Source organism: Chiloscyllium plagiosum, unplaced genomic scaffold, assembly GCF_037043375.1.
Source record: "Chiloscyllium plagiosum isolate Xiang-an unplaced genomic scaffold, Cpla_swu_hap1 HiC_scaffold_5, whole genome shotgun sequence".
NCBI lineage: Eukaryota > Metazoa > Chordata > Chondrichthyes > Orectolobiformes > Hemiscylliidae > Chiloscyllium > Chiloscyllium plagiosum.
In genome coordinates this window covers 84,979,544-85,007,303 of record NW_028270143.1, presented here as the reverse complement: position 1 = coordinate 85,007,303, position 27,760 = coordinate 84,979,544, and the positions used below count along the sequence as shown (strand labels likewise).

Here is a 27,760-nt window from a genome sequence, read left to right as displayed (position 1 = left end):
TGCCAGTGTAGTAGTTGGAATCATTTGGCTCTGGGTGTATCAGATACTGAGCACAAATGTTTAGTATTATTGTTGGTATGTTGTCAGGACCCTGAGCCTTTCCGGTATCCTTTCTGTATATCGAGTGGAATGAATTATTTCACTGAAGAATAATAGCTGCGATACTGAAGACTTCTGAAGGCTGAGTTGAATCATGTATTCAGCACATCTGGCTGAAGACTTGCAACTACTTCTACCTTCTTTTGAACTGATGTGCTCCCATCATTTAAGGATATAGATATCTGTGAAGCTGCTACTTCCTTTCACTTGATGAATTGCCGCAATCATTCACAGCTAGATGTTATTGGATGACAATGTATTTGGGGTTGATCTTGTTGGGGTCATATTTTGCTCTGTTGTATGCTGCTTCTATGTTATAGCTTCACCACCTTGATATTCCATTTTTAGGCATGCCTCATGTTCTTTACATACCCTTCTGAATTCTTAATGAAACTAGGTTTGATCTTGTGGCATGTTTGCAGTAATATAGTGGAGGATATGTTGGGTCATGAGATTCCAGATTGTGGTTGAATGTAATTTTACTGCTGCTCTTGAATTAGTGTTTAATGGATTCCCAGTTTTCAATTGCTTAATTTCTTGAAAGGCTGTTCTATTGCACACAATGGGGTAGTGTCATGCCACTTAATGGGGGTATCCTTGATGCTCCTAATAGTCCTCATTGCACAAACTGCTGACAGTTATTTCCTTCACAAGTGCAAGTCTGTACCACCCTTCACGTATACAATTAATATTTAACCTTGACATTAGCATTCCTCTAGGTATTGCTAATATTCTTTTTTCATACAGCACTAGTATTTAACCAAAGGTAGAGCTGGTAAGGGCATGATAACAAAGTCTTCCAAGTATAAACCTGTGTTAAAAAAACAAATTACTGTGGATGGAGAATGTTTGTCTGAAATAAGAAACAGAGAATGTAAAGTGCTACTTCCAGCATTTTCTGCCTTCCTTACAAACCTGTATCATCAGCTACCTATTGAGCTGACACATTAGCTTGCATGTTTATGGAGTGGGAATTCTGTTCTGTTCTCATAGCTAGTTCATGGTTGGGACGTAGTTAACTGAAATATTGCGGCTGCAGCCGAAAGTCAGTTGTGCAATTTTCCAAAATTGTTGAGACTTAAGTGAAATAGCCAAAGGTGGCTCCAATACCTCCAAAATTTACTTAGATACTTGTCATATTGGAGGGAACATTCGTTTCAAATGCTTCTTCACTCGCTAGCTTTTTTGCTGGGTGGGATTAATAATGAGCTAATCAATGTAGGCTGACTTTGGTTTTCTGAAAAATTGCTAAATCAAAGACAGGATACTTACTTGAGACATTTTTGAATGCACCTGCCAGAAATGTTATTACACACCTCAGGAGCACATGGGACTTGAACCCAGGCCTCCTGATTCAGACATCAGGATACTACCACCACACCACAGGTGCCCTCCGACACCTATTTGAATATTTTAGTTAATACACATTTCAGGTGGCTGCTAGCACTGCCTAAACACCATCTAGACTTAGAAGTTGGTTCAGAATGCTTAGGTTATTGACTGGTGGAACAGCCTGGAAGGGCTGAATGATCTATTCTTAAAAGTCAATTCTATCTAGAATAAAGCAAAGCAAAGTAAAATTGAAGGGAACATTTGGGTTTTAAATGTGAAATGTCAGGAGGAAATTTTGACTATTAAATTATGTGCAGCATGTAGATCCATTAGTGTGCAAGAAATAGCTGCAGGGGTGAGTAATTTAGTCCTTCAAGTATACTGTGCAGCTCAACAAGATCATGCTCTGTTGTGCTCCAGGTCTCAACACCTCTCTTGTTCCAACTCCTCCGAGCCCATTAACGCTCTCTCTCTCTCTCCATGGCTGCTGGCAGACCTGTTGCATTTCACTAGCACTTTATTTCAGATTTCCAGCTCTACTGTGTTTTGCTTTTATCAATCAGTCTCGTGAATTTGTTTTCAATCAGAATACTACTTAAAATTTATTTTAGTTTTCATCCAGTATAAGTTAAATCTGTGAAAAGGAACAGATTGGTTCTTTGCTACAATAGAATGTCTTTTCATCTTTTTGTTGTGCCTTGTTGATTTTTTTTAACAGTAACAGCTCCTATAAAATAGGAGCTGGATTAGGCCATTCAGCCCTTTAAGCTTGCTCAGAATTCAATACAATCATGGCTGTTCATCTGACTTGGTACCCTGTGGATGACACCTTTTGTCATCACTAAATGAAACAAATTACAGGAAACTTTCAAGACCATCAATAATACCTTTACTGGCATAAAATTCACAAAAGAGGAGGAAAACAACAACAAACTGCCGTTCCAAGATTCACAGGAGAGCAGTCAATGGGGAACTTCAAACCAGTGTCTACAGGAAAACAACACATACAGACTGCTATGAAGATGTAGGTGTACTTTACCTTTAAGAGAGTTAAAAGCTAGCAGTGACAGTACCAAATGTTTTCAATAAGGTACAATATAACATGTGGTCCAGTTACTGGGTAGCTGGTTGCCTGGAGACAAAAACAGATTTGAATTAGGCCAGTCAGTATAAATTATATCCCAAAAAATACCAAACTTCAATCCAGTTTGAATTTAGTATATTGACAATCTTAAAAACCAATGACACAATCTGACGCTATGGGGGTATAAGACTGACGGAAACTGATCAGTTGGGAGGAGAACTGCTCAGCCAACAGCATCTGCAAAATGCCCAGAGAATAGCTCTCTTAAAGGTACCTTCATCGATCAGTAACCTGTGAAGCAGAATCCCCAAGAAATAGAAAAGAAGTCCGGAATACAGAGAAGAACCGAAAGCTGCCTGGTTTTGAGACAAGAAGTTTTGTTTTGTAAATCTTAATCGGGAGTTATATCGGACTAGTATTGTAGAAGGAGAAGGTGAAAGATAGGTTAGAGGAAGGAGTTGTAAATAGTTGTTAGTTAATTATTCTTTGTTATACTTTAAGAAATAACATTCTTTAATTTTTACTTTAAATAGCTCTTGGCGTCTCTCATTTTCACAGATTATTGCACGGGATAAATCTTTTCTGTGTCGCTGGTTTAAATTAAGCAGGAGAGTTTACCCCGTGTTGTAACATGGACCAAATACTGAACTACAGAAGCAATCATCCTAGCACCCACCTACAAAGCTGCATTAGAATGTTATTTCAATGAGCCACCTCAGATTGCAGCTCAGAGGAACTATGACGATCAGAGGAAAATCACCTATGTAGCATATCCAAAAAGAACGGGTACCCAATGAACACAGTCCACCGATTTCTCAGCAACAAACCCAAACAAGCAGATAAAATGTGCCCAGAAACATCTTGGAAATGACTGCCAGACTTCTCAGACCTCTTGACATCATGGTAGCCCACAAACCCATCAATGCACTAAAACAGCAGCTAATGAACTTGAAAGACCCTGTACAGATAACAAACAAAACAAGTGTCATTTACAAAATACCTTGCAAGAACCGTAACAAACACTACATTCGACAAACAGGTAGAAAACTAGCCACTCGGATACATGAACATCAACTAGCCACGAAAAGACATGACCCTCTCTCACTAGTATTCTTACATACAGATGAGGAAGGACAGTACTTCGACTGGGCCAACACATCCACCCTAGGACATGCCAATCCAAGACTTGCACGAGAATTCGTTGAAGCATGGCATTCCAATCGGAAGTCTATCAACAAACACATTGATTTGGACCCCATTTACCACCCTCTGAGAAAAAGAACAGGAATGACATCACCAGTGCAGGAAATGACATCACCAACCCAAGGAAACCTAAACACATAAATAGAAAGTGGAACATAACACCAGCGCTTCACAGGAGGTTCACTGATGATGTTAACTTGTATGGTGACAAAATGTCTGAAAATGAGCCTTGCAGCTCCACAAGCAAACTTACTTTCAGTACTCTGTTCTCACATCCTTTCCATGCCCTTTGATCGCTTTAGCTCTAACAACTAGACTTGATCTCAAACTTTCGTTGGTTGTTGCAGAAAATAATGACATACTTAAGAGATGTTTTCTTTTAGTGTATGAACACATTTTAAGATTTTTATTTAATTTAATGTATTTTTAACCTATTAGTTTGGAGCGAAAGTATGTATTTTAGCTGTTAAAATCTATTCTATTCTCAATTTTTTTCTAGAATATTTGTTATCATTTACATGCAAGTTAATTGCCGTCATAACAGTGAAAATAATTGAGGAACTTCAATCAGTACTCTATGTATTAATTGGGGTAGTTGTAGTGTGAAATGGTTAGAGTGAGCAGAATGTTTAAAGTACACCCAGAAAAGCATTCTTAAGCCAGTGTATTGAAGGCCCTACAAGAGAGGGGCAGTCCTGGCCTTAATTTTTGGTAATGTAACTGGGCAAGTGGTTGAAGTATCAGTGGGAGAGCATTTGCAGGCAGTGATCATAACTCTGTTACATTCAAAACTTGGATGGAATGGGCATGAAATCAAAGTTCTCAACTGGGGGACAGTTGATCTTAAGATCAGATATGGTACGATTTGACCAGAATGGACTGGGAGCCAATATTTCTAGGTAAATCTGTGTCAGAACAGTGGAATGCATTCAAAAAGAAAATAGGAAGAGTACAGGGGTAGCATGTTCTAATAAAGACCAAATATTGGACAAGCAAATCCTGTGAACTTTGAATATTGAGAGATATCCAGAATTGGATATAGAGAAAAAGGGAGGCTTATGGCAGACACCAAGGACTCAAAATAGTAGAATATGCAAGGGGAAACTTAAAAGATTATCAAGAAAGCAAAAACAGGGCATGAAAGAATAATGGCAGGTAAAATGAAGGAAAATCCCAAAGTTATTTTACAAGTACATTAAGGATAACCGGATGACTAGGGAAAGAGTAGAGTCAAGTTAAGGACTCCAGTGGTAAATTTTGTGTAGAGGCTATAGCACATAAGTGAGATTTTAAATAAATACTTTGTATTGGTGTTCACTTGTGAGAGGGGCAATGTGGATATAGAAATCAGGGAGAAGGTCTGTGATACAATTAAAGAAATTAGCATGGACAGAGAGGAGATTTGAATGGTATGGTAAGCTTAAAAATAGATACATCTCCAGGGTAAGGTGAAATGTATCCAATCTGTTATGAGGCAAGGGAGGAAACAGCAGGGGTGTTGGCAAAAATGTTCAATTCTTCCCTGGCTGTAGGAGATGTGCTACAGATTGGAAGATAGTGAATAGGGGTATAGTCACATGAGAAGGGAGCAAGAGATAAACCAGGAAACTATAACCACTACGGTGGGAAATTATTGTAAGCCATTTGAGGGACAGAGTTAATTTCTGCTTGGAGAATCGAGGATCGATCAAGAACAGTCAGCATGGTTTTGTCTGACCAACTTGATTTGAATTTTTCAAAGAAGTAACTATATAACCATGGTGGAAGATACTTTGAACATTCCATTAGTACTGAAGGGGGGTGGAATCTAGTATCGTCACGCGAGAAGTCATATCAAACATATGGGACAAAAGAGAGATATGTTTGTTAGCCAGATGAATTGCATTCAAGGATCCAAAAAGAGAGAGCTCTGGAAATAGTAGATGAATTGGTTGTAATTTGCCAAAAATTCCGGATTGTGGAGAAGTGCCAGAGAATTGAAGAACTGCTAATGTGACACTCCTATTCAAAAAGAGAGTAAGGCAAAAGGGGTCACTACAGACTGATTTAGCCTAACATTTAAGCTTGGAAAAGTATTATCTCAACTCTAATGGATAGAAGAAAACCAATAGATGTGTTGTATTTGGACTTTGAGGTTTTTGACAAGATCCTCAAAAAGTTAAGTCTTAAAGAGCCCATGATGTTGGTGGTATAATGGCATGGATAGAAGATTGGGCTCGTGAGCACCAAACAACAAGTTGGATTAAGGAGCTATTTTTCAATTTCTCACCTGCAGCCAGTGCAATTCCACAGGGATCAGCATTGGGACCACAGTTTACATTATATATTAATGACATGGGGGGCGGGGGTGGGGAGTGAATGTACTGCAGCCAAATTTTCAGAGGACATTAAAAAAAAGTGGAAAGATAGGTTGAGAGAGGGATACAAACCGTTTACTGTGAGATATTGATAGCTTAAGTAAGTGGGCAAAAAGTTGGCAAATGGAGTATTATGTGGAAAAATGTGAAGTTATTCATTTTGGAAGGGAGAAAAGTTGCAACATAAACTGTTTTGGGGGTACTTGTACATGAAGCACACAGGTGCGACAGGTAATCAAGAAGACGAATGGAATGTTGGCCTTTTATTTTGAAGGAATTGGAGTATAAGAGTCCTAGAGATATACAGACCCTTTGGTCCAACTTGTCCATGCGACCAGATATCCCAACCCAATCTAGTCCCATCTGCCAACACTCGGCCCATATCCTTCCAAACCCTTCCTCTTCATATACCCATCCGGATGCCTTTTTAAATGTTGCAATTGAACCAGTCTCCACCACTTCTTCTGGCAGCTCATTCCATACATGTACCACCCTCTGTGTGAAAATGTTGCCCCTTAGGTTCCTTTTATATCTCCCCCCCCCCCCCCCCCCCCCCCCCCCCCTCACCCTAAACCTATGCCCTCTAGTTCTGAACTCCCCCACCCCAGGAAAAAAAAATCTTGTCTATTTATCCTATCCATACCCCTCATAATTTTATAAACCAGTATAAGGTCACCCCTCATCCTCTGACACTCCAGGGAAAACAGCCCGAGCCTATTCAACCTCTCCCTATAGCTCAAATCCTGGCAACACCTTTGTAATTCCTTTCTGAACCCTTTCAAGTTTCACAACATCTTCCTGATAGGAAGGAGATCAGAATTGCACACACTAGTCCAAAAGTGGCCTAACCAATGTCCTGTGCAGCCGCAATATGACCTCCCAACTCCTGGACTCAATACTCTTACCAATAAAGGAAAGCATACCAAATGCCTTCTTTACTATCCTATCTGCCTGCGACTCCAGTTTCAAGGAGCTATGAACCTGTACTTCAAGGTGTCTTTGTTCAGCAACACTCCCTAGGATCTTGCCATTAAGTGTATAAGTCCTGCTAAGATTTGCTTTCCCAAAATGCAGCATCTCGCATTAATCTAAATTAAATTCCACCTGTATTCCTCATTGGTCCATCTGGTCAAGATCCTGTTGTAATGTGAGATAACCTCCTTCACTGTCCATTACACCTCCACTTTTGGTGTCATCTGCAAACATACTAATTATATCTCTAATGCTCGCATTCAAATCATTTATATATAAAGAGTTTATATAACAGAGTCTTGCTGCAACTTTCAAGATTCGGAGATGCTGGTGTTGGACTGGGGTGTATAAAATTAAAAATCACACAACACCAGGTTATAGTCCAACAGGTTTAATTGGAAGCACAATTGCGTTCAGAGCGACGCTCCTCACCTGATGAAGGAGCGTCGCTCCGAAAGCTAGTGTGCTTCCAATTAAACCTGTTGGACTATAACCTGGTGTTGTGTGATTTTTAACTTTGCAACTTTCAAAGGTGCTAGTAAGACCACATCTGGAGAACTATGAGCAGTTTAGGTCTACTTATTTATGGAAAGGGATTGTTGCATTGGAGGCAGTTCAAATAAGATTCACTAGGACGATCCCTGGTATGGAGGGATGAGCAATGCCTAAACCGGATGAGACTCTATTCATTGATATCTCCTCGTTTTTCTAAACTCTATTCAAAATAAGATTCTTAAGGTGCTTGACAGAGCCTGATGTAATTGTATAAAGTATGATTTGTCTGTTAACATGCAAAACATATACTTTTCACTGTATCTCTGTACATGTGATAATAATAAATTTAATGAAAATAAATGCTGAGAGGATGTTTCCCCTAATGGGAGAGTTTAGGACCAGAATAAAAGGACACCAGTTTAAGACTGAGATGAGGAATTTCTTCTGAGGGTTGAACTCTTTGGATCTCTTCACCAGAGTAAGGATAGAGTCCTTGTACTTTCAAGGCTGTGATTGGGAAAATGCAGGAAGATGGGTATGATGAATATTGGATCTACCATGAATGGCGCAGTAAACTCAAGGGGCTGAATTGTCTTATCCTATTCCTACTACTTATGGTCCTGTAGGAGGGATGTGCTAACCCTGGAGAGATTGCGGAGGTGCTTTACCAGGATGTTGCTTGGGCTAGCGACATTTATTTATGGAGGAAGATTAGACAGACAAGAGCAAAGAATAAAGAAAATTTACAGCACAGGAACAGGCCCTTTGGCCCTCCAAGCCTGTGCCAATCCAGATCCTCTATCTAAACCTGTTGCCTATTTCCTGTATCCCTGTGCTCCCTATCCATTCATGTATCCATCTGTATACATCTTAAATGATGCTATTGAGCCCGCCTCTACCACCTCCGCTGGCAACGCTTTCCAGGCATCTACCATTCTCTGCGTAAAGAACATTCCACACATATCTCCCTTAAACTTTTCCTATCTCACTTTGAACTCGTGACTCCTAGTAATTGAATCCCCCACCCACTGGGAAAAAGCTTCTTGCTATCCACCCATTCCATACCTCTCAGGATTTTGTAGACTTCAATTCAGTCTCCCCTCAACTTGCGTCTTTTCAACCCTAATCAACTCAACCTCTCTTCATAGCTAGTGCTCTCCATACCAGGCAACATCCTGGTGATCCTCCTGTGCACCCTTTCCAAAGCATCCACATTCTTTTGATATTGTGGCAAGCAGAACTGTGCACAGTGTTCCAAATGTGGCTAAACCAAAATCTTGTACAAATGTAATATGACCTGCCAACTCTTGTACTCCATACCTTGTCCGATAAAGGAAAGCATGCCATATGCCTTCTTGACCACGCTATTGACCTGCGTTGCCACCTTCAGTGTACAATGAACCTGAACACCCAGATCTCTCTGTCCATCAATTTTCTCCAGGACTTTTCCATTTACTGTATAGTTTGCTCTTGAATTGGATCTTCCAAAGTCCATCACCTTGCATTTGTCCGGATTGAACTCCATCTGTCATTTCTCTGCCCAACTCTCCAATCTATCTATATTTTGCTGTATTCACTGACAGCCCCCTTCAGTATCTGCTACTTCTCCAATCTTAGTGTCATCTACAAACTTGCTAATGAGACCACCTACACCCTCCTCCAGATTTATGTATATCACAAACAACAGTGGCCCAGCACAGATCCCTGTGGAACACCACTGACCACAGTTCTCCATTTTGAGAAACTCCCTTTCATTACTACTCTGTAGACTGGGCATGTTTTTTTTGAAGCAGAGGAGACTGAGGGAGGACATAATTGAAATGCACAAAATTTTGAGGGGCATAGACAAGGTAGACAGGAAGAAACTTCCCCATTGGTGGAGGGATCAATAATTGGGGACATAGATTTAAGGCAAGTGACGGGAGGTTTAAAAGGGGTATGAAAAATTCTTTCACTCAGAGATATTGAGAATCTAGAACTTATTGTCTGTAAAGGTGGTAGTGGCAAAATCTCTCATAACATTTTTTAAAAAACATTTGGAATAGATACATGAATTGGGTAGGTTTGGAGGGATATGGGCCAGGAACAGCCAGGTGGTGCTAATTTAGTTTGGGATTATGTTAGGCATGGACTGATTAGACCGAAGGCTCTCTTTCCGTGCTTATGACTGAGTGTTTAGAACTACGCTTGCAATGCCAGGACATTCAAGGCTATGGGCCAGATGCAGAAAAATGGGATTAAAATAGTTAGTTGTTTGTGACTGGCACAATCTCAATAGGCCGAAGGTCTTTTGTAGTTCTGTAGATCTCTATAGCTCTATGACTATGACTGATACCCTGCCCAAGTGATTGCACTTGATTGTGCACGAGAGTGGGATTAGTTGAAACATTGAAAGACCTGGGGCAGACTGGATGGTCTAATGTCTTTCTGCTGTGCAGTATTGTTCTTTATTCCAATATAGGTGTGTTTTGTCAATCTAATGTTGGCAGATTTAAGGGCTTATCCTGCTCCTGCTTCATTTGTTGTGCCCAACATGCACTTTTAGCATGGGTTGTTTGATGTTGGTTACCAGTAGAAACTCTGGATAACTTTCCTTGTTAATCTGTTCCAGTTCCTATCACACTTTGGGGTACTACAGTCAACCTTAACACATGTAATATCCTTTACAGCAGAAAATCTACCATTCTTAATCAAATGGACTATGTGCTTCCAGACCCATAGCATTGTGATTGATTCTTAACAACCCTCTGAAATAACCCCAGCAAATCACTCAGTTAAAGGGCAACTCAGAATTGCAACAAATTCTGGCCTTGCCAGCAATGTCCACATCTCTTGAAAGAATGAAGCAAAATATTTAGCCAGATCATTTAACTCTATATGAATAATGATTGAGCCTGATGCTTTCCGAAGGGAGAAACAAGCCTTTTCTTTTACACAACCTGGATGTCCTAAAGTGTTTCACAGCCAAAGAACTACTTTTGAAGTGGAGTGTCACTACTGCTATGTGAGAAGTGACAGCCAGTTTGAACACAACCAAATTCTAAAAACATCAAAGAGGTAATAATTAGATTTTTAAAAAAAATGATGTTGGTGAAAAAAATAAATATTGACCTGTACAATGCTTTCTAATTTTTTATTTGAATAGTATCATTGCATTTTTTTAATGTACTGCTAAGAGGACAGACTGGGCCTCTTTTTAGCATCTAATTCAAAATGCTTCTTCAGTCATTGGCTCAAATACCTCCTGAATAATATTGCTGAGCCATTTGGGAACCTTATTATTATAAAGTAGTAGTAAAAGCTCAATTAAAAAAGAATTGAATGTGTTAAGTGAACACAGATGGCAATGCTCATAAAAAGAAATATTTTGGGAAACCTTTACAGTATGTCATGATTCAAAGCCAAAGGTTCATTTTAAATATGGACTGCATGTCTCTCAATTTTACTGCATTTTGGGCACACTTCAGTATGAATAAAATCTTTGTGACTCAAAATGTTATCAATAGCTTTTTAACTACTTTTCGAATATGTAATTGATTTCTGGTGAGTTTGTTTTCTTAGCAATAATGAAAATGTTGATTGCTGTCAATTGTTCCTGAACTGTGTGCCTGGCTGGAATCACCTCCCAGACTCTAGTTTAATAGCAAATTTTACAGTAATTATACTTGGATGTTTTGCTGTGGTGTGCAGCATAGCTAATTTTATACTAATTCTACACATCTCACAAAATAATAGGCCTAGCACAAAATAAAGGCTAATGGGAAACTGCTGGATATGTAGTGAGTGAAAAGACTGTCTTAATGTATATTTTGAATTTTGGTGCATTAATTTTGCTAGGGGCTGAGCAGTTTTGCACATTGGAGGGGCTAGGACTGCAGAAGTTGTTTACGTGTTGCTGGATGGAGGAGGAGGAAATTAAATGTTGGTGTGTATGTGGTATTTGTTGACTTGCTGTTATATCTTTGAAGATGACTTCGGCAAGAGCTTGGGACATTTTCTATACTCACTGATCCAACATAGTTGCACTGGTCCATTTCAAGTACAGATTTTGTCACCTGTTTTAAACAGGACTTTTTTTTTGCCCTCAATTTTTAAAATATTTACAAAATATGCTGTAATTTCCTGTGTTAGAAGGCAAGGTGAACTCCCTTCTGGCAGACTGGAAACAGAGTAGGAATTAGTCTTTTTTTCTGACAGGTAGTAGGGTACAGCTGGGATCAGTGCTTGGACCCCAGCTATTCACATTTGTATTCATTATTTAGATGGGCGTACTAAACGTGAGATCTCTAAGCTTTTAGGCAACACAAAGCTGGATGGAAGGGTGAACTGTGAGGAAGATGCAGAGATGTTTGTGTGGTTTGGATGTGTTGTGGAGATTTGATATTGAGACCAAGGTCGTGTAAAAAGTCCCAAGTCCTGGCCCTGCTGCCTGCTGATATAGAACATAGAACATAGAACAGTACAGCACAGAACAGGCCCTTTGGCCCACGATGTTGTGCCGAACATTTGTCCTAGCTTAAGCACCTATCTACGTATCTATCCAATTGCCACTTAAAGGTCACCAATGATTTTGACTCTGCCACTCCCATAGGCAGCGCATTCCATGCCCCCATCACTCTCTGGGTAAAGGACCTACCCCTGACATCCCCCCCCCATACTTTCCACCCTTCACCTTAAATTTATGTCCCCTTGTAATATTCTGTTGTACCCGGGGAAAACGTCTCTGACTGTCTACCCTATCTATTCCCCTGATCATCTTATAAACCTCTATCAAGTCACCCCCCATCCTTTGCCGTTCCAATGAGAAAAGGCCTAGCACTTTCGACCTACTCTCCATTCCAGGCAACATCCTGGTAAATCTCCTCTGCACCCTCTCCAAAGCTTCCACATTTTTCCTAAAATGAAGTGACCAGAACTGCACACAGTACTCCAAATGTGGCCTTACCAAGGTTCTATACAGCTGCAACATCACCTCATGACTCTTGAATTCAATCCCTCTGCTAATGAACACTAATACACCATAGGCCTTCTTACAAGCTCTATCCACCTGAGTGGCAACTTTCAAAGATCTATGAACATAGACCCCAAGATCCCTCTGCTCCTCCACCTTACTAAGAATCCTACCGTTAACCCTGTATTCCGTATTCTTATTTGTCCTTCCAAAATGGACAACCTCACACTTGGCAGGGTTGAACTCCATCTGCCACTCCTCAGCCCAGCTCTGCATCATATCTAAGTCCCTTTGCAGCCGACAACAGCCCTCCTCGCTATCCACAACTCCATCGAACTTTGTATTGTCTGCAAATTTACTGACCCACCCTTCGACTCCCTCTTCCAAGTCATTAATAAAAATTACAAACAGCAGAGGACCCAGAACTGATCCCTGCGGAACTCCACTTGTAACTGGGCTCCAGGCTGAATATTTACCATCTACCACCACTCTCTGACTTCGACCGGTTAGCCAGTTCTCTATCCAATTGGCCAAATTCCCACTATCCCATGCCTCCTGACTTTCCGCATAAGCCTACCATGGGGAACCTTATCAAATGCCTTACTAAAATGCATGTACACTACATCCACTGCTCTACCCCTCATAAATCCTATCCCTCAGTATCCTTTCCATTACTTTGCCTACCACCGAAGTAAGACTAACTGGCCTGTAATTCCTGGGGTTATCCCTATTGCCTTTTTTTTTTGAACAGGGGCACAACATTCGCCACTCTCCAGTCCCCTGGCACCATCCCCATTGACAGTGAAGCCGAAAAGATCATTGCCAACGGTTCTGCAATTTCCTCTCTTGCTTCCCACATAATCCTAGGATATGTCCCGTCAGGCCCAGGGGACTTATCTATCCTCAAGTGTTTCAAAATGCCCAACACATCTTCCTTCCTAACAAGTATCTCCTCTAGCTTACCAGTTCATTTCATACTCTCCTCTTCAACAATACAGTCCCTCTCATTTGTAAATGCTGAAGAAAAGTACTCATTCAAGACCTCTCCTATCTCTTCCGACTCAATACACAGTCTCCCACTACTGTTCTTGATCGGACCTACTCTCGTTCTCGTCATTCTCATGTTTCTCACATACGCATAAAAGGCCTTGGGGTTATCCTTGATCCTACCCACCAAAGATTTTTCATGCCCTCTCTTAGCTCTCCTAATCCCTTTCTTCAGCTCCCTCCTGGCTATCCTGTATCCCTCCAACGATCTGTCTGAACCTTGTTTCCTCAACCTTATGAAAGCCTCCTTCTTCGTCCTTACAAAACATTCAACCTCCCTCGTCAACCAAGGTTCCCTCACACGACCATCTCTTTCCTGCCTGACAGGTACATACATATCAAGGACACGTCGTATCTGTTCCTTGAAAAAGTTCCACATTTGAACGACATCCTTCTCTGACAGCCTGTGCTCCCAATTTATGCTCCTCAGATCCTGTCTTGCAGCATCGTATTTACCCTTCTCCCAATTGTAAAACCTGCCCTGTTGCACGCATCTATCTCTCTCCATAACCAAGGTGAAAGTCACAGAATTGTGGTCACCATCACCAAAATGCTCACCCGCTAACAAGCCCATCACTTGTCCCGGTTCTTTACCAAGTACCAAATCCAATATGGCCTCCCCTCTGGTCGGGCAATCTACGTACTGAGTTAGAAAAGCTTCTTGGACACATCGCACAAACACCACTCCGTCCAATCTACTTGATCTAAAGAGCTTCCAATCAATATTTGGGAAGTTGAAATTGCCCATGACTACTACCCTGTGGCTTCTGCACCTTTCCAAAATCTGTTTCCCAATCTGTTTCTCCACATCTCTGCTGCTATTGGGGGGCCTATAGTAAACACCCTACAAGGTGACTGCTTTCCTATTTCTGACTTCAGCCCATACTACCTCCAAAGGCAGATCCCCCTCGAACTGCTTTTCTGCAGCCATTATACCATTTCTAATTAGCAACGCCACCCCCCCCTCCTTTTTTTTTGAGAGGCAGGGTAGCCTCTCAAAGTTTTGGTGTGTTGGCTTTTCATCATCTTTGGGTGTGAGCCATCATTGTTCAGAAAATGAACAGCATCAGCTGCATATTGTTGCTACAAGACCAAGTCAGAGAATATTCTCAAGCAAATGACTCTTCTCCTGACTCCCCATACCTTTTCAACCACGTAGAAGGCACAGACAAGAATGTGATAGATACTGCTCACACAGATGATTCAAGCACCAACAACTGTTGAATTTTAATGTGTAGATGAACCAAGGCAGGAGGATTTTGGGAACGTCATTATCTCAAAGTAATGCACTATCTTAACATGGAAATTGGTCAAAGTTTGAAGATGGTTCACCACCAATCAAGAAGGATGGGATAGAATGGTAATTTTGCTAGACTGTTAACCCAGAGGCCCGACAATGATCTGAAAACCTGGGTTCAAATCCAACCATGGCAGATCATGGAGTTTGTATTCAATTAAAAATCTGGATTTAAGAGTCTAATAATGACCATGAAACAGATTTGATTTCTTTTTTTGTTTTTAGATTGCTTATAGTGTGGAAACAGGCCCTTCAGCCCAACAAGTCCACACCGACCCACCGAAGCGCAACCCACCCAGACACATTCTCCTACATTTATCCCTTCACCTAACACTACCAGCAATTTTAGCATGGCCAATTCACCTAACCTGCACACTTTTTTGGATTGTGGGAGGAAACCGGAGCACCCGGAGGAAACCCACGCAGACACGGAGAATGTGCAAACTCCACACAGAGTTGCCTGAGGCGGGGAATTGAACCCGGGTCTCTGGCGCTGTGAGGCAGCAGTGCTAACCACTGTGCTACCGTGTCGCCCCCAGGGAAAAAAAAATCTGGTTCACTGATGTTCTTTAGGGAAGGAAACAGTCATACTTAACTGGTCTGGCCTGCATGTAATTCCAGACTCTCAGCAATACTCTTAACTGCTCTCTGGGCAAATTAGGGATGGCAGTAAATGTTGGCCAAGTCAATGATGCCAAGACAAAATAAAATTACTCTTTTTGTTGTGACGTTAGGTAGAATACTTGGAGATTGAGGGGCAAGAAGTTAGAATTCAATGTTTGTAAAGTGGTGGGAGGGGAAAAGCATTGCACAGTCCCTTTAAAGTATCGTGCTTTTTCTGTGCTTAGAGATTAAAATGGATATCTGTGAGCAGCAGCTTGAAAGGTTGCAAGTACACAGAGAGCACCAGAATTGAAACATGTGTATTGAAAGGTCGTGCAGTTAGCAGGCCACGCTTTACTTTTTACCAAGAAAACAGGCTTTTCACTTTAGCCAATCAGTTTGAACCAGGTACTTGGATACCAAAAACCTATTACATTTAAGACTGATGGTTTTGACAACATAGGACCAATCCTATTGTAAGAAATATTGATACGTCATCAAGGGTATAAAAGAAGGGGGCACTTGGACAAAGACCCAGAGCTAATGGCCCTCAGCTCTCAAGGGAGAATCACTGGCTCTTGCAGACGTCTCTGTTTTAGACAAAGCACCATTAAATAACAATGGTACCAACGACACAACTAGTTAATATTCCTGGCAGAAGAATCAACGGCGAAGGCACACAACATTCCAAAAGACACAATCTGGCTGTAATTTTGAGAGACTAAAATCTATTTTTTATAGTTGAATGGGACTCCTGTTTATTGGAATAGCATACCATTAGTATCTAGCTTTACTCGTGAACAGTTAGTAGTTAGAAGGGATTTATTTGGTTTGTTAATAGTTTAATTAACTTCTTCACTGTTAAGAGTTAGATAAATAAATTGTTGTTTGTTGACTTAAAATAAATCTCTGACACTAGTTTAATCACTAGAAGTTGCTGAAAAGCAGGTTATACTGTTTTTCACACTCCTTTCCCAGATTATGGGACAAGGTGTTCCTGTTTGGGTGTCTTGGTTTTAGTTCTCAGAGCGGGCGTGGGGGAGTGTTGGTGGTCAACCTCTGCTTTATCTAGATTTCTCCATATCTGTTTCTGTAGCTAATCTAATCCTTATTGTGCAATCATGGCTAGTATTGCAAATATTACTCTACTAGTACTTGATCCATCTCAATCCATCTTGAGTCAAGATTGGTATATAGACAGACTTTGACCTTGCATCATTAATGCATTGTCTGAGCTGAGCTATCACCTTTTGTTATAAAACCTTAAGTTATCTCGAGACTTAAAAGAAGTGCTGGGATTTGCACATTAATGAAGCGAAACCTGCATTCTATAAGATGAAATACTTAACAATCCAGGTTTGTTCAATATATCAGTGCATAACACTGTAATCTTTTGCTGTAAATTCTGTGTCTCATGATCTTATACTCCACAATCACCTGATGAAGGAGCAGTGCTCCAAAAGCTAGTGCTTCCAAATAAACCAGTTGGACTATAACCTGGTGTTGTGTGATTTCTAACTTTGTCCACCCCAGTCCAGAACTGGCTTCTCCCATAATAGTGTGTAATGGCAGACTACGTGATAACAAGGCCTGATGTGTGTGGTAAGGGGGGCTAGGACATAGGAATATAAAAGGAGGGATGTACTTCTGATGTTCCAGAAGGCTCATGTCAGACCAAATTTGGAGTGTTTTGCTCAGTTTTGGGCCCCATATCTCAGGAAGAATGCACTGGTCCTGGAGTGTGCTCAGAGGAGGTTCACGAGAATGGTCCCAGGAATGAAAAGTTGAACATATGAGGAACATTTGAGGACTCTGGATTTATATTCGATGGAGTTTAGAAGGACGAGGGGGATCCAGTTGTCCAGGCCATTCAGTATTCTGTATGTTTCAGAGTAGATGTAGGGAAGATGTTCCTATTGGTAGGAGAGACTAGGACCTGAGGGCATAGCCTTTGATAAAGGGAAACTTCTTTAGGCAGAGAGTGGTGAATGTATGGAAATCATTGCCACAGAAGGCTGTGGAGACCAGATCATTGAGTATATTTAAGACTGAGATAGATAACTCTTGATCCCCCTTGACAATCAAGAACCTATGGGGAGAAAGTGGGAGAATGGGGTTGAGAAACTTATCAGCCTTGAGTGAATGACAGAGCAGACTTGATAGGCTGATTGGCCTAATTTTTGCTCCTTTGCCTCATGGTCTTATGGGCATGAGTGAATTCAGGCCATAAAAGTACTGATATTGACATTGCGTCCGGACGGCTGTAGGGTCTCTAAGCGGAAAATGAGGTGGTATTCTTCATGAAGAAAACCTTAAGAGAATTCTTAGCTAGGAATTCCAAGACCATTTGTGCTTCACCCTTTACCTATTTAGAAAATAATCTACTCTTGATTCTTTGTACCTAAATGCATAACTTCACACTTTCCAACATTTTATTTCTTCTGTCACTTCTTTGTCCACTCTCCTATCCTGACCAAGCCCTTCTACAGTCTTCCTGCTTTTTCAACACTACCACCTATCTTTGTGCTATCTGTCAGGCAAATTGTGTTTGCATTAATAAATATACAAAGCTGTGGGTGATGAACAATATTGCAAGGTAATGTTGCATCTTGCCCATAATGAAATACCTGATACACAGACTTACCTTGAGCAATGTCATGGAAGAACTGCTGGTAATAATATCTATCTTTGAATATCTCAGGATCCAGTTTAAAAAGAATACATTTCAGGACATTTATCATCCTGAACCAAAATTTGTTGTGTACGTAACTTGCTTCAAAATAGTAGATCATACTGTTCTTCATCCAGCCACTAGGAGGTGCACATGCATGGCCAGGAGTTGCAAACACATTTAACATTAGTCATTCTCAAGAACCTGTACCCGTGGAGTAACACATTCACCATCTTGTTAGAACTTAGATTTAAACCATCTGTATTTTCCTTGTGCGACAATATACCCAGAAACTACAGCTTCTCCATTTTATTTCTCCTGTCAACGTAATGTCTCATGAGAGTTAATGGAGCTTTCCTCACTAGTGGAATAAATGAGCATTCTTGTATTCCACACTGATTTCATTTTTAATGAAATTGACATGATTTTCCTTTTGTAAATAGAAGTTGGTAAAATTTGCATTAAATGTAGCACTTAACATCCATAACAATAATATATTAGTGGAACTAATAATTATTGTTTTGGTAATAAATTGTTGAATAAAAGGCAATCTTCAGCACAGTTTCTTAAATGCACTTTAATTCTTGGATGAAATTCTTACGAAGGTGAATGGACTATAACTTTTCAGTTTGCAAAAGAAACTTGAATATTAAGCAATTGACATAATTTCCAAAATAATTGAAGGGATAATATTTTTAATCCACAATTCCCTTTTTAAGAAAAACAAATTTCTGTTTTCAGATATGATGAAGTTTTGAAAAATGGCCTGCCGGATTGGAGACAGCCTGTTTTCTACTACCGGAGAGTGAGGAAGATGAGTAATGTGGAGCTTTCTCTGCTCCTCTTCATTATTCTGACTGTGGGCCATTATGCTGTGGTTTGGTCGATATACTTTGAGAAACAACTGGTAAGTTGATGTGGATGTGGAAGAGTTTTAGTGAAAAATATTGCTGACTTCTACATTGCTAATATTCTAAAAAATATAAATCTGTATTAGTAATATGTCACATTATCACTCTCCTTGGCATTTGTCCCATTGTTTAAAAAACTCCATTCAAGTTTTTACATGGTTCTATTAATATACATTGATTTGCAAATTTCCTCTGGAATTTTAACTTTAGTTTTTAGTAGGAATGTGTGTGTTTGTTTCAATATGTAACAGTTTGATCAATTGCGTGTTTTTAAGAACATAAGATGTAGGAGCAGAAGCAGACCATTCGGTTCAACACATCTGCTCCACCATTTACAGAGAACATAACTGATCTGATAATACTCTACTCCCCTTTCTTGCCGATTTCCCCATAACCCTTGATTCTCTTCTTGATTAGAGAACTGTTTATCCTTGCCTTGGCCATCCTTCACGACCCAGCCACTACAGCCCTCCATATCCATTTGATCTAGGTAAGATGGAGGATGGGAAAAAACTGTGGCTGTAAGCTGCTCCTTTTTTTTTTGAGGTACTTTAGGTGTTAGAGGTGATTTCCTTGAATTCTAGGAGCAGTAATTACTGTTTTATAAGCATTGTTTTGGAACTTTGGGGAAAAAAAATGATCAAAACATCGGCACTTTGAAAAGGAGGAAGAGAACAAAGGCAGGGACCACCTGTTAAGTGAGACAGAGAAAGAAACCTACACTGCTGTCTGACACACAGCAGTGAATCTGCACAGCTACTGCCTTTGCTGTTTGTGTTTCTGGACATCAGAGTGCACCTAAGAAAAATTAACAAATGTCGAAATTCACAGCTGACTTTGGCGGAGCGTGTGTGGGAGGGCTCACTGCGCGAGAACAAATAAGTCCACGGTTTTTAAATGTAACCTAGCTGTCTTTTTGAATAGTGTGTAAAGTGGATTTTTTTGGTTTTATGTTTTATTGGGATCTGTATCTTGATTAAAATTTAAAAATATAAAACATAGTTTATAATTGATCCTGAAGCAGTGTTTTTAGAGCATGATTTGGAGGAGCCAGTGTTGGACTAGAGTGGATAAAGTTTAAAGTTACACAACACTAGGTTATAGTCCAACAGGTTTATTTGGAGACACTAGCTTTTGATGCGCTGCTTCTTTATCAGGTGGTTGAGGAGCAGGACCATAAGACGCAGAATTTATAGCAAAACAGGTTTTTTGGTATAAATTCTGTGTCTGGAAGTAGGTTTGCTCACTGAATTGGAAGGTTCGGTTTCAGACATTGCATCACCGCACTAGGTAACATCATCAGTGAACCTCTGGATGAAGCGCTGGTGGTATGGCCTGCTTATTATTTATGTGTTGAAGTTTCCTTGGGTTGGTGATGTCATTTCCTGTTCTTTTTCTCAAGGGGTGATAAATAGGATCCAAGTCAATGTGTTTGTTGATAGAGTTCTGGTTGGAAGGCCATGTATCTATGAATTCTCGCATGTGTCTCTGTTTGGCTTTTCCTAGGATGGATGTGCTGTCCCAGTCGGAAGTGGTGTCCTTCCTCATCTGTATGTAAGGATACTAGTGAGAGAGGGTCATGCCTTTTTGTGATTAGTTGATGTTCATGTATCCTGGTGGCAAGTTTTCTGCCTGTCCAATGTAATGTTTGTTACAGTTCTTGCAAGGTATTTTGTAAATGACATTAGTTTTGCTTGTCTGTGCAGGGTCCTTCAAGTTCATTAGCTGCTGTTTTAGTGTTTTGGTGGGTTTGTGGGCTACTATGATGCCAAGAGGTCTGAGTAGTCTGGCATTTAGACAGGTAGGTAGTGCAAAAGTCACCTGTGGCATGGCAGATTTGCTAGAGCTGCTTGGGGGGAATTTAAACCAGTAAGTTGTAGGGGGGGCGGAAATCAGTAAGGAAAGAGATCAGTCTGAGACTGGTACAGTTCGGGAAAGGAGCAAGTCAAACAGTCAGGGTGGGCAGGAACAAAGCAGAGAGCAAGGTAAATTAAACTGCATTTATTTCAATCCAAGAGGCCTAATAGGGAAGGCAGATGAACTCCAGGCATGGTTAGATACTGGAATATAAACGTCGATTCTCCTGCTCCTTGGATGCTACCTGACCTGTTGCGCTTTTCCAGCAACACATTTTCAGCTCTGATCTCCAGCATCTGCAGTCCTCACTTTCTCTACTGGAATATCATAGCAATTACAAAGATGTGGCTCAGGGATGGGCTGGACTGACAGCTTAATGTTCCAGGATACTAATGCAATGGAATGATAGAAAAGGGGGGCAAGGGAGGAGGAGAGTGGCGTTTTTAATAAGGGATAACGTTACGGCTGTAATTAAGGAGGATGTTGCATGGAATACGTCCAGGAAAGTCACTTGGGTGGGACTGAGAAATAAGAAAATGCAGGTCAGCTTATTTGGATTGTACTGTGGACCCCCCCCCACCAAACACAATAGTCAGCGGGAAATTGAGAAACAGATTTGTGGGAGATCTGTTACCTGTGAGAATAATAGGGTGGTAATGATAGGAGATTTTAACTTTCGAAACGTTGACTGGGACTGTCATAGTGTTAAGGGTATGGATGAAAGGAATTTGTTCAGTGTGTACAAGAAAATTTTCAGATTCAGTATGTGGATGTACCTTACTAGAGAAGATGGAAAACTTCACCTACTCTTAGGAAGTAAGGCAGGGCAAGTGACTGAGGTGTCAGCGGGGGAGCACTTTGGGGCCAGCGACCATAATTCTATTAGTTTTAAAATAGTGATGGGAAAGGTTAGACATGATCTAAAAGTTTAAATTCTAAATTGGAAGAAGATTGATTTTAATGGTATTAGGCAAGAACTTTCAAAAGCTGATTGGGTGTGGATGTTCGCAAGTGAAAGGACAGCTGGAAAATGGGAAGCCTTCAAAAATGAGATAACGAGAGTCCAGAGACAATATATTCCCTGTTCGGGTGAAAGGCAAGGCTGGTAGGTGTAGGAATTGCTCTGGCTCAAAGATAGAAGACAGAGGGTGGTGGTGGAGGGTTCTTTTTCAGACTGGAGGCCTGTGACCCAGTGGAGTGCCACAAGGATCGATGCTGGGTCCTCTACTTTTAGTCATTTTCATAAATGATTTGGATGCGAGCACAAGAGGTATAGTTAGTAAATTTGTAGATGACACCAAAATTGAAGGTGTAGTGGACAGTGAAGAGGGTTACCGCAGATTACAACAGGATCTGTACCAGATGGGCCAATGGGCAGAGAGGTGGCAGATGGAGTTTAATTCAGATAAATGCAAGGTGTTGCATTTTGGGAAGGCAAATCTTAGCAGGACTTATCCACTTCATGGAAAGGTCCTAGGGAGTGTTGCTGAACAAAGCGACCTTGGAGTGCAGGTTCACAGCACCTTAAAAGTGGAGTCGCAGGTAGATAGGATGGTGAAGAAGGCGTTTGGTATGCTTTCTTTTATTGGTCAGAGGGAGATCATTTTGTGGCTGTACAGGACATTGGTTAGGCCACTGTTGGAATATTGCGTGCAATTCTGGTCTCCTTCCTATTGGAAAGATGTTGGGAAACTTAAAAGGGTTCAGAAAAGATTTACAAGGATGTTGCCAGGGTTGGAGGATTTGAGCTATAGGGAGAGGCTGAACAGGCTGAAGAGGTTTACAAAATTATGAGGGGCATGGATAGGGTAAATATGCAAAGTCTTTTCCCTGGGGTCGGGGAGTCCAGAACTAGAGGGTGTAGGTTTAGGGTGAGAGGGGAAAGATATAAAAGAGATCCAACGGGCAACGTTTTCACACACAAGGTGGTACGTGTATGGAATGAGCTGCCAGAGGAAGTGGTGGAGGCTGGAACAATTGCAACATTTAAGAGGCATTTGAATGGATATATGAATAGGAAGGGTTTGGAGGGATATGGGCAGGGTGCTGGCAGGTGGGACTAGATTGGGTTGGGATATCTGGTCGGCATGGATGGGTTGGACTGAAGCGTCTGTTTCTATTCTGTACATCTCTAGGACTCTATTTGGTTCAGAAAAAGAAGGAAGCATATGTCAGGTATAGACAGCAGAAATTGAGTGAATTCTTAGAGTCTTAGTGGGTTTTTGGAAGATTTGTAGCTCCGATTGAGGTTCTGGATGTAGGTTTGCTCACTGAGCTGGAAGGTTCATTTCTAGATGTTTTGTCACTCTACTAGCCTCAACTATATCGTAGTAGGGCAGCAACAAACACTACATTGGACAAACAGGCAGAAAACTAGCCGCCAGGATACATGAACACCAACTAGCTACAAAACGACATGACCCTCTCTCACTAGTACCCTTACATACAGATAAGAAAGGATACCACTTTGACTGGGCCAACGCATCCACCCTCGGACAAGCCGAACAAAGACACGCACAAGAAGTCCTAGAAGCACAGAGTTCCGGTTGGAATGCCATCAACAAACACATTGAGGTAGGCCCCATCTACCACCCCTGAGAAAAAGAACAGGAAGTGACTTCACCACAGGAAATGACATCACCAATCCAAAGAAACCCAAAAATATAAATAGACAGCAGGAATTATCAGCAGTGTTTCGCCTGAAGCCCACTGAAGACGTTCTCTAGTAGGGTGATGAAATGTCTGGAAATGAACCTTCCAGCTCAGAGAGCAAACCTACATCCAGATCCTTGGAGTATAAACGCAGCAGGAATTAAGAGGGAAATCAGGACGGTAAAAAGGCGACATGAGGTAGCTTCGGTAGATAGAGTTAAGGAGAATCAAACATTCAGGACAAAAGGGTAACTAGGGAGAGAATAGGCCCCTTAAAGATCAGCGAAGAACCACAGGAGATGGAGGGGATACTAAGCAAGTATTTTGCATCAGTGTTTACTGTGGAGAAGGACATGGGACAGACAGAATGTGGGGAAATAGATGGTGACATCCATATTACAGAGGAGGAGATGCTGGATGCCTTAAAGTACATAGAAGTGGATAAATCCCCAGGACCTGATCAGGTGTACTCTAGGACTCTGTGGGAAGCTAGGGAAGTGATTGCTGGGCCCTTGGCGAGATATTTGAAGTGCCAGAAGGCTGGAGGTGGCCAATATGGTGCCACTATTTAAGAAAGGGGTAAGGAAAAGCCAGGAACCAGTGAATCTGACAGTATTTACGTGCATTTAGAAAGGCAAGGACTGATTAGGGATGGTCAACATAGCTTCGTGTGTGGGAAATCATGTCTCATGAACTTGATTGAGTTTTTTGAAGAAGTAACAAAGAGGATTGCTGAGGGCAGAGCGGTGGATGTGATCTGTATGGACTTCAGTAAGGCTTTCAGCGAGGTTTCTGATGGTAGAGTGGTTAGCAAGGTTAGATCACGTGGAATACAGGGAGAACTAGCTACTTGGATACAGAGCTGTCTGGAAGGTAAAAGATAGGTGGTGGTGAAGGGTTGCTTTTCAAAATGGAGGCCTGTTACCAGCGGTGTGCCACAAGGATCGGTGCTAGGCCTATTGAGTTTTGTCACTTATACAAATGATTTGGATGTGAACATAGGAGATACAGTTGGTAAGTTTGCAGATGACACCAAAATTGGAGGTGTAGTGAACAACGAAGAAGGTTACCTCCGATTACAATGGCATCTTGATCAGATGGGCCAATGGGCTTGAGGAGTGGCAGGTGGAGTTTAATTTAGATAAATTTAGATTAATTTAGATAAGTGCATTTAGATGCACCTTGGAAAGACAAATGAGGGCACGACTTATACACTTAATTGTAAGCTTCTGGAGAGTGTTGCTGAACAGAGAGACCTTGGAGTGCAGGCTCATAGTTCCTTGAAAGTGGAGTCTCAGATAGAATAGTGAGGAAGACTCTTAGTATATTTTCCTTTAATGGTTAAAACATTGAGTACAGGACTTGGGAGGTCATGTTGTGCTTGTACAAGACACTGGTTAGCCGCTTTTGGAATATTGTGTGCAATTCTGGTCTCCTTTCCATAGGAAGGATGTTGTGAAACTTGAATGTGTTCAGAAAAGATTTACAAGGACGTTGCCAGGGTCAGAGAATTTGAGCTATAGGGAGAGGCTGAATAGACTAGGACTGTTTTTTTTTCTGGAGTGTCAGAGGCTGAGGGGTAACCTTTATAGAGTACATGAATAGTAAGAGTTTAGAGTGATATGGGCCAAGTGCTGGCAAATGTGATTAGATTAATCTGAGGATATCTTGTTGGCATGGATGAGTTGGACCGAAGGGCCTGTTTCCGAGCTGCACATCTCTATTGACTCTAAGTGCCATGTGAATTATGACAATTAGATGACATATTTCCAAATAGTTGCCAAATTCAATCCTGCCAAGTGATAGAGGAAATGCTTGAGGTTTTCAATAGGTCATTCAGAGGTATTCAAGGATTACTGAGCAGTCACTTTTGGGTCAGTGGATGGAGACAGACCAAAATGTTATTACCTTCAAGCTGCTAATCTAAAACTGTTTTCCTGTTCTATTTTGCTTGGGAGGCCTGAAACATCAGGGCAGCCCAAGCCATTCCCTAATTCTTGTGTTCGGTAAGATTCTAAAAGTATTGTCTGCTGAAATGTATGTCTGTTGTAAACCTGAGTTTTTGTTTGCATCCTGTATTGCTGGAATATTGCAAAAGTTTTCAATGTTGGTTTGAAAATCTTTCAATCTTAATGAGGTGGGAGAAACAGAGTTAAATCATATTGATAAAGAAAATTATTCTTAAAATTCCTTTTTGGTCATTTTCCTTGACACAGTCTATAATGCTGACTAAAATGTCCAGTTTCCCGGGATTTTCTGGTTTCTTCGGACCTGTTGCACTGGATACTGTTGTAATGATGCACCCACACACTGCAATTTATGCTAGAGCGGCAATAAACTTTAGCTTGTGTATATAGACAATTGAACATTATTTTGAGTAAAGATTTGTCATAAGTAATCAATATTTGTTTTATTATGCTAATTATTCTCATGGACTGTGAGTATTGTTGGCAAGACTAGAATTTATTGCTCTTGAGAACATGTTGGCGAATTGTTTCGTCCAAGCAGTATAGGGACTGTCAGTGCTCTTAGAAAAGGAGTTCCAAGTTTGTGACCAGTGATACTGATGAAATGACAATATAATTCCAGGTCAATGTGATGTGTGGCTTAAGAGTAGAATAGGTAGGCAGCAAGTTCTCAGGTATTTGCTCCTTCTGTGTGGTTTTTGAATAGTGCTTTTGAAGGTGGCTTGGCATGTTTTAACAAGTAAAAGCTGCTATGTTTGTTAGCCATTTTGCTTTCCAAAGTAAATTTTAAATCTTTAACTTATTTATTTTCTCTCTTGTAGTTCTTCCTAATTTGCAGTATGGCAGAAAGTGCAAACAATTTTTAAGATTTAACTGGGGAGATGATGGTATTGTCATTGGATTGTTCATCCAGAAACAAAAGTAATGTTCTGGGGATCTGGGTTCAATTAAAAAAATCCTGGAATTAAGAGCGCAATGCTGGCCATGAAACCATTGTCAATTATCACGAGGGCAAGAAAACCCCATCAGGTTCACCTGGGAAGGAAATCTGCCATCCTTAACCTGATCTGGTTGACATGTGACTCCAGACCCACAGCAATGTGGTTGACTTTTAACTGTCATCTGGGCAATTAGGGATGAGTCCAGCCAGCGATGTCCTCATCCTGTGAATGAATTAAAAAACATTAACTGAGAGCTAGCTTTGGGTGCTAGTCAAAAAACATTAGAAACTGAGCTGCTGGAGTCATAGGTGTGAGGAGATTTCTTTAATATACTAAAATGTATGAGAAAAGAAAACCATTCTGTTGATTTGAGTGTACATTCAGTGACTCTTGAAGCCTGATCACACTCTGTGTTTCAGGCTGGAAGAACACATCAATCCAGGCAATATCAGGAGGTAGAGAAGTCAACGTTTCAGTTAAAACCCTTCTTCAGAACTGGGGGGTGAGGGGAGCTGCAGATAAAGGAGGGCTGGGGGAGGGTTTTGGGTGTGGAGTGTTGAGGTAGTGATAGGTGAACACAGGTAGACAGTATGGCCTGTTCACATCCAGTCCCCTTCCACCAATACCCTGCTCCGCCTCACCGAATTAATCCTCACCCTCAATAACTTTTCCTTCAACTCTTTCCATTTCCTTCAAACCCAGGGGTGGCCATGGGCACCTGCATGGGTCCCAGCTATGCCTGCCTGTTCGTCAGCTACGTCAAACAGTCCCTCTTCAGTACCTACACGAGCACAATTCCCCAGCTCTTCTGCCATTACATCGATGACTGCGTCAGTACATCCTGCACCCAGGCTGAACTAGGAGCAGTAAACTGCCTTCGCCAATAAATTCCAACCTGCCCTTATATTCACATGCTCTATCTTGGACACCTCCCTCCTGTTTCTTGACCTCTTTGTTTCCATCTCCAGCAATAGACTACTGATGGACATGTACTGTAAACCTATAGACTCCCATAACTAGGTGGACTTAGCTTCCTCCTACTCATATCCTGTGAGAACTCTATCCCGTTTTCCCAATTCCTTCATCTCCGTTGCATCTGCTTGGATGAGGAGCTGTCTGGCATCTCAGGTGCCCACCTATTTTGAACAATGTGCTTTCCCCCCTCTGTTATCCTGACAGCCATCCACCTGCACCTCCTCCATTTCCTGTTCCACTGCTCTAAATGCCCCCCCACTCTAAACGTAAAAAAGACAGGGACCACTTGTCCTCACCTACCACCCCATCAGTCTCCACATCCAATCTATCATCCTTAAGCACTTCT

At 41.1% G+C, this 27,760-nt stretch overlaps 1 protein-coding gene across 2 annotated transcripts in view; it reads left to right on the top strand.

The window, feature by feature from the left end:
• Window positions 1-27,760, top strand: part of dnajc1 (DnaJ (Hsp40) homolog, subfamily C, member 1) — a 253,728-nt gene that overhangs the window by 83,332 nt on the left and 142,636 nt on the right. For both annotated transcript variants that reach the window (XM_043690433.2, XM_087987390.1), the window contains exon 4: window positions 18,853-19,018. In XM_043690433.2, coding sequence (XP_043546368.2) covers window positions 18,853-19,018 — 166 coding nt within the window. The remainder of the gene's footprint in view (window positions 1-18,852; window positions 19,019-27,760) is intronic.